Source organism: Cynoglossus semilaevis, chromosome 9 (assembly GCF_000523025.1).
Source record: "Cynoglossus semilaevis isolate Cse_v1.0 chromosome 9, Cse_v1.0, whole genome shotgun sequence".
In the NCBI taxonomy this organism is placed as follows: Eukaryota; Metazoa; Chordata; class Actinopteri; order Pleuronectiformes; family Cynoglossidae; genus Cynoglossus; species Cynoglossus semilaevis.
Window position 1 is genome coordinate 16,626,261 of NC_024315.1, and position 7,962 is coordinate 16,634,222.

The window sequence follows — 7,962 nt, forward strand, 5'->3', positions numbered from 1 at the left end:
GGGGGGGGGGGAAGGACAGGAGGTATATTTAGGAACACTGAGGGAGACCTCAAACATGTTGTACTTACACATAAACATACACATAAAATCTATTTGATGTAACGTGTGTATATATATATATATATATAGTTTTACCTACAATTAATTTATGTCATAAATATGGTCATAATCTTATTAGGAATAAATGATCTGCTTCATATACTGGTTGTAGGTAAACAGTGTTGGTCATACTGGAGTACTGGGACACCCAAATATTTCCAGATGGTCTTTGTTAACAACAAAAGGTCAAGAATCACTGTGCTCAGTCTTTCGGAACTAAATACTCACCAATATGGAGCTTTGTCTGGGTTTCATACAGTCAAGTCCTACAGAACGTGAATAAATAAAAAGAACCAGGGTTTATATCAGAAGGTGAGTGAGCTGTCATATCTCCAGACATAAAGGATATTTGTAAAAACAACAACAACAACAACAAAAAACACAATTGTTGGATGCAGTCACAGCAGGGGCAGGGTTACGCCACCTGTGCACAGTTGTTGACAATCTTCCACTGTTCTAACAGAAAAGTTAAAAATAAAAAGGAATAAAACAAAATGTAATTTTAGCAAACAATGTTTGTTACGGGGAAACAGAATTTAAATCAGCCAGCACAGTTCTACATCGACTTCAACAAAACCTGCTTCTATGAAGGGTTATAGGTTGAAATACTTTAGAATCCATATACAGATATATTTGTTAATAATATGCATGTACAGTGCACATACTGTAGCAGTAAGCATGCATGCCTTGCAAGCAAAGAGCAGAGTCCTGGGTTTGATTCGATATGTACCACCTAATGACACCTCCCCCACTTGTAAGTTGCTTTGGATAAAAGTGTCTACCATATGCATAATACACACATTTAAATTCGAAATCATAGGATATTACTTCGAAAATGGTAATTAGTTTAATTAACTATATTATATATAAGGCATAAAAAACCAGATTCTTTTCTTTAAGTGCAAGATGTTTTAATATTCTGCACATAGACCAACATTGAAGTATTTACTCATCTTTTAACTGAGACCAAACAATATACAGTATATAAAGCTCAACAAAAACCAAACCTCTATCGTCACCACATTAGTGCGCTTCACTTCCCTGTCCATTGATTTGTCAAAGCTGCTGTTAGTTGCTAAGGTTACAAAGGCTCACTTTGGATTGCGTTGTATCTTCATTCCACACAACAGTCATGGCAACCGTTGCCCACGGAAACAGTTATTTATGTACTATGCAAGAAAATAGCAGTAATGCTAAGCATGCATTCAAGCTCTTAGTGTACAGGACATAAATATATTCAGTCTTTTTTTTTCTCTAAGGCAAGTGTATGTACAGGGGATAACATGTCCAGCACACTTCTGGAAATGAGACTTCAAGTCTTCACTTAGAAACAGAACAGTAAAGTTCTGATACCTGCCGTCTCTCCTTCTATTTCTCCACTGTCTGTTTAAGACAAAAAAAAAAAAGTCATCACATAAAGATTCTGTTTAAGATATCTTCTCTTTACACATCTCGTGTTACCATCATGCATCATGGCTTTCATTATATCCTTATTACTTTACAATTTTACACAGATACAAAGAGAATTCAGTTCAAAGAAGAGTGGACTCCAGTCCTAGAACAATACTCACATCTTACATCCTGAGAATTAAAAAATATATATACAAGAAAAATCACATGGAGTCATTCAGGTGGATCGGAGAGATCACTGTGTAATTATATTCATAAAATCATTAGAGAGTGCTGTTCTCTTACTTTCAGTAAAATAAAAAAACAATGACATCACTCCAGATTTGGTGCATTTCATTGAGAGTGAAGGCAATTGGGCCCTGGAAATGGTTAAACATATAAAACAACACAATGTCCTTTTTCTTCATCCTGTTTGCACCACAGACTTTATATAAGAAATGGATCTTACCCTATGATTACAGGAAAGAAGGGAAGCTATATTAGTAGGACCAAGAATAAGTCCAGGTAGAAGGTCTATCTACTCTAAGTATTACCAAGTCCCAAATATTTGACTTGAACTACATAGAAGAGCTACATCTTCACCTTTTCATGGTCCTGGTCCATTTCTCATATATGGTCTTTGGCATAAATGTCTTCATTCAACAGGCTGCTGGAATGACAACAGTTTGTCAAAGCAGTAGAATCAAAATGTGCAGCCATGCTTAACCCTTGACTCAGAGTCATGGGAAAACCGACTGTGGCATTAGTGATCATCTTACACTTTTTAAACATTTCACATGCTGCAGTGATCACAGGTATGGGGGAAGAAATACTAAATATAAACATTAAACAGACAATATATCATTTTATTAGTCTTTGTCACAAACTAGACTCCTCTTCCTAACATAAATGTACTCAAAATAAATGCATCAAATCATTAAATATATATTTTCTATCATCTATTTTACTTGACAAATACTGACGCTGAAAATCACAGTAAAATATTTGCCTAATTTGGTGCTTGAAACTTTAGGTTCTCTCCTTGTCTAAAGGAATGATCTGTGGTGCAGTGTGGATGTGGTCAGTGTTATTATTAGTGCAGGCTCTCACAGTTCAATTTCTTTTTGTCTTAGATCCTACTGTGTAAAAAGGGACAATTTTGACACTCCCCACTTTAACTTTAAAATCAATGGACAGTCAAACCAGCAGGTCTATGTCCTTGTCAAAAAACAGCCTGCTCTTCCATCATCACAGGTCAAAAGAAATACAAAGGAATCTCAATTCACAGCTCCCAACTCTGAGCCTATTTCTACCCACGATTCATTGCTCTCCCTCAGCCCCTCCCTGATGTCTCAAAGTGACGTATCCTGGTGGATCGACTGCAGGCAGCCCAGCAGTGTGTAATACGGACTGCCTGGCGAGGCCACTGCCTCAAAGACAGACTGGAATGCCCGGCGGTCCAGCTCCTCGTCAATCTGATGTCGGTAAAAATCCATGGCTACCAGACAGAACAGATTAGTGTCCACCACTTCACTGGAGCCCATTCTACTGATGACGTGTGGCAGTCTGTTAACAGCAGGTAGAGTTAAAGGAAAAAATAAACCAGACCACATTTATTAACATGTCTACTGTGGTGTGTGCATTACAGCAGCACACGTGTCATCTTCATGAATTTTCTGTTCCTAATGGGGTCATGTCAAACCACATGAATATTTTAGTGTTTCCTTTAATCAGCTAAAAATAATCTTCCCTCTCTAGTGGTAACGCTGGAACCCCCTCGCCCCCAAAAGACTTTTAAATCTAAACACTTAGAATCCCAAACCAATGATTGTATCTTCATGGTTCAACAAATTTGCACATCAAAAACTGAGTGAAACTATGTTCATGACTAGGTGATCATTATAATTTGGTGTGTGTGTGTGTGTGTGTATGTGTGTGTGAGAGAGACAAACAACAACCTCTGGAGGTGTGACATGAGGTAAGGATACAAGGCTGAGATCCACTGAGAGGTGGAGGCAGAGACAAAGAAGCAGGACAGGCTCCATATGGCCATGGCCACTGGTGTCCTCTGAGTGAAGTTGGACAGAGACAGTAAGACCCAGTCTCTAACCATGGACGACTGCCCTGTGGCATGAAGGATCTGGAAGACCTGGAGGTGGGCACAATGGAAAATAACTTAAGATGAAGCAGCAACAGGTTTGAAGTAAAACAGGAAAGAAACAAGAATTTTGAATGAAGCTGCTTCACGTTGTGTTCCACTACAGGAAACAACTGAAGAATAAAAGCACAGGTTTTCATAGTCAATGCCTGAAGCAGTGACTTAAAACAGGACTTCAATCTGACTCTTCTAAGCTTCAGCTTAGCTCCCTCATTTTTTTTTTAGAAAGGAGGAAAAATCGGTTTTGCTGCTGACCTTATACACCACTGTTGCCATGAATTGTGGGTAAGGCTGCTGATTGGACAGGAACTCTCCGATGACCTTGTTCATGACATCCTGTGGTTGGAAGAAGTCGTCCAGGAACTGGGGCAGAATCCTGGACACCACCCGGGCCTCACTTGGTAAACCCTTCCTGATCCTGTTAACAGGAAACAGCAGCAGTGACAACGGCAATGGTTTGTTCATCTATGCTATACCCCTCTTAAAATATTTGCAGATACAATTCAACAACCATACCAGAGTGTTACATGGTTGGTGTTTAGATCTCATGAAAAGTCAAACAGAGACATGAGTAGGATATTTGAATAACCAACAATGAGATTTTGGTTTAATTTGTGTTGTGCTGAGACCGATGCAGAGAGTAAACCCTCTCATCATCCAGCCTGTTTGGAAGCGTTAGAGTAGGAAACAAACACACATGCACATGGCAATTTATCAAGGCCAGAAAAACTATCGCCTTCATTTTCAGTTATCATGCATTCAATGGATTTATTGATTATCGCCCCAGGCCTACTCCTTGGTTAATACATAACTAGCATAAATCAGATAGTTGAGCAGAAACATGTAGAGTTTGTGCAGGGGTTTGTGTGCGTTACCTGTCAAACAGCACAGAGACCCTCTCCATGGCCACGATGATGGACTCACTATCTGGAGCTTGAGGGTCTGCATGAACCGGGCGAATGGCAGGGCTGGTTTTCTCCTTTCCTGAGGAGAGACCAACATGACCTGCCGTGACGCCCATCGCCTCCGCTACAGCAGAGCTAGAGTCAACCTGACCTCTAACCCCTGTCACGTCTGAACCAGACGCAAGCACCGCTGAGGGGACGAGAAGGGGGGGGTGGGGGTTGGAGTCAGTCGGAACGGTGGGGATGGGGTGAGTTAGAGTTGGGTTTACATTCAGATCAGAATTTCAGTGAATTCAAATGTGGAAAATTTGAGGGAGTTTTTCTGGTCAAATATATCTCTACATCTAAAAGACTGGTGAGCTACATCAATTCCCAGATCAATGTTTTACAGTAGATTGCACATTTGCTGAAAAAAACTTGCTGCAAAAGAACCAGTTTGCAGAGGTTTCCATGTTTGATAAACTTTAGAATTGTTAGCTAGCTCTTAGCAACAGAACCAACTAGAACAGTAGGCATAGAAGTCAGGTTCAATCATGTTAGTAGGGACAAAAGTAGGGGTTAGAGGTAGGGTAGAGCAAGTGTTTTTTGATGCAGCCACAAGTGTTCATTCCATACTTAAAATACCTACCATATACATAAATATATTCCCTCTATGATGCATTTTCTGGACAGAACGCTCCAGTGCAATGTACAGTCAAGAAAATACAGAAGCCATGTTTCTGGAGTACCAAAGAATTTTTGCAACTAAGTGATGTACAGAATGAGATTCAGTCAAACTAAACCTGTGAGGCAAAAGCTGACTGTTGTGCTAACAGCACATTAGGTATTGTTCAGTATAATGCATGACTAAAAAGGCTGAGCTTGGAAAGGAGCACAGGGAAGAGATGGGAGGTATAAATGAAAAGACGAACGTTGTGAAACACAAACGTGACAAACAATCATGCAGCACAGTTAGCCACTTAGCTTAACGCAAAGCTGAAAGTTTGCAAGTGTCAGGCGCGGAGTCAAAAGAGCAATAACAGAAAGCACCAGGTCCCTTTAATGTACGTCTCGTAATTTTAACTATGAATGAATACTGTCAAAGCCATAGTAGAACATACCAGTGTACATGCAGGTCAGCATGAGGCCCAGTGCAGCCATGGCCCTGTGTGGTGATGGCATGTTGACTCTGTCCACGCTCAGTTTGACCAGTGCTTCTCCGTCCACACGTGATAACTGCTCAGACAACAGGAGGCGCTCCAGACCACGTAGCACACAGTGATAGATGATGGAGGGGGTGGAGTCTTCACTGGCCGACACCATCACACCACATAACTGAAGGACAGCATTAAACCCAGGGCAGAGAGTTGAGTTGCTAGTGTAAACCACTTAATTACTTTGGTTTTATTTTCATATAATTTTGAATGTGAACAACCTGAATGACTCCAGCCATGAACTCAGGTCCTACATCCAGAGGGTAGTTCTCCATCATGTAGAAAGCTACGGCACACATCACTAACACATGCTGCTGGTTATGTAGGTTCACACAGCTGCAGCAGAGACAGGAGTTACAGTGAATGGAAAGACTTTACACCTGGTGGCCAAAAGTGTGCACAACAACTGACACGACATGTTGAAATTAGATTAGACATGACACTCACTGAGCAATAGCCCTGAGGTTGGACACCAGATACTCTGAGACAATGGGAATGAGCTGCTTGGCCGTGTCATCCAACAGATCACACTCTAACACATACAGAACACCGTGCAGTGCTCCCATGCGACTTGGTAAGTGGGTGCTGCGTAGGGTCGTCTCCAGCAGGCGACACACAGGCTCAGCTATCGCTTTGTCCTGCACAAAGGTTCATTAAGGTTTTGTTGATGAACTGAGGAGATTCGTAACCAAGTTAACTAACCAGCTTCAACACATTACAAAGCACACATTCTACCATGGTATGAACTAAAGTCTGCTCACCATGCCCAACACTGCAGCAGCCTTGCAGATGGCAGGCACCAGGTACTGATTGAGAATTTCATCCTCTGGTGGATGAAGCTTCTGCAGTTCCATCAGGGTGTGGAACATCATGTCAAACTGGTTCCTCTCAGTGAAAAGGTCCGACACTGCCAGCAGCTGCAGCACAGAAGATAAAGCAAAGGGTGGAGTGATTACCATGAGCCAGCATTGGATTTTCCAAAAAAAAAAAAAAACATTAATGATGTTAAGACATTACAGTATGTTCTTTGACCTTTAACCTTGTCCATTTGAATTCTCACACCTGCTGGATACAACAGACCCAGTGATGTACCAAAGCCTCATTTCTGCTCCATTTACATATGCAAATAAGTAACATCATGGCCCACATGCCCTCATTACATTTGGTATTGTATAGCATTTGGCAACCAGTCCACTAAAGACAGTAGTGAGTTAATTTCCAGACTAATGTCAGTTACTGTGAAAATGGAGGAAGTGGCGATAAGACAGCAATGGTCTCTGTGGACATTTAATTCAGTGCAGCTTTGTCTTCTTGCTCTTCCTTTTATGGGAAATGCTATAAAGTGCTATATAAAGTTCTACTGCACAACACCATCCCCACACTTCCCTGTGGTACAACTGCAGTTCATTGATAGGGGTTTGCGTATCCAAGCTATCTCTAAATGTAAATTAAAGTCGTAGCAAACGCACAACAGATGAGAGTCTTTGGATGTCTTTAACGTTGAGGATAAAAAAAAAAAAAAAAGTCTTCACTGGTGAAACCTGACTTGCTCTACTTCTTCTCTCCCAAGGCTGTTTGATGTTTACTCTACTACACTCTTAGGTAAGTCGTAGTCTTTTATTGATATTAACAAAGTTACTGGTTCATAAACTCAAATACTACCATGTACATCAACTCACCGAACGAACCACTTCACTAATAAGGATGGTGGGAATTCTTCTGTTGCATGGGGAACCAGGGATCAACCACTGGCTGTAGAGCTCTAGGAGGAACTGAGAACATGAGTGGATGTCCACACCTGCACGGTGCTTCCTGAAAACACAACAGATGAAGAAGTTAAAACGTATTCCAGCACAAAGGTCATACAGTGTTCAGCAGAGAAACACAGCGCTTCAATGGTCTGACCTGGAGTTAATGGGAGACAATGGTGGAGAGGCTGGTGCTGGAGTGTCCACCTCATCTTCCTCATCCTCACCCCACTCTTCTTCCCTCAGGGGAGTGATGTTGTTTCCCAACCACACTGAGTGAATGGAGACCTACAGATGTGAAGTGGAAAATTACATGAAGAATTTCACTGTTAAACATAATATTTGGAGTTAAGTTCCAGATCATCTGTCAGTGTCGTGCCTTTATTACCTGTCCCAGTTTGTAGTCCATGTTTCCCATCTCCCTCTCAGTATTGATCTGAAGCAGCAGCTTCTCGTGGCTGATCAGCGTT

General features: G+C 41.2%; 1 protein-coding gene across 4 annotated transcripts in view; it reads right to left on the reverse strand.

The window, feature by feature from the left end:
* Positions 1–985: 985 nt before the first annotated feature.
* htt (huntingtin) overlaps positions 986–7,962 on the reverse strand; it is a 27,738-nt gene continuing 20,761 nt past the window's right edge. For 2 of the 4 annotated variants that reach the window (XM_017035043.2, XM_025058592.1), the window contains 11 exons: positions 7,881–7,962; positions 7,650–7,780; positions 7,424–7,556; positions 6,506–6,661; positions 6,192–6,382; positions 5,966–6,080; positions 5,652–5,865; positions 4,522–4,741; positions 3,902–4,064; positions 3,477–3,637; positions 986–3,054 (listed from right to left, as the gene is read on the reverse strand). In XM_017035043.2, the coding sequence (XP_016890532.1) occupies positions 2,841–3,054; positions 3,477–3,637; positions 3,902–4,064; positions 4,522–4,741; positions 5,652–5,865; positions 5,966–6,080; positions 6,192–6,382; positions 6,506–6,661; positions 7,424–7,556; positions 7,650–7,780; positions 7,881–7,962 (1,780 nt within the window). In that variant the 3' untranslated portion in view covers positions 986–2,840. The other 2 variants (XM_025058590.1, XM_025058591.1) reach the window with 2 other exon arrangements.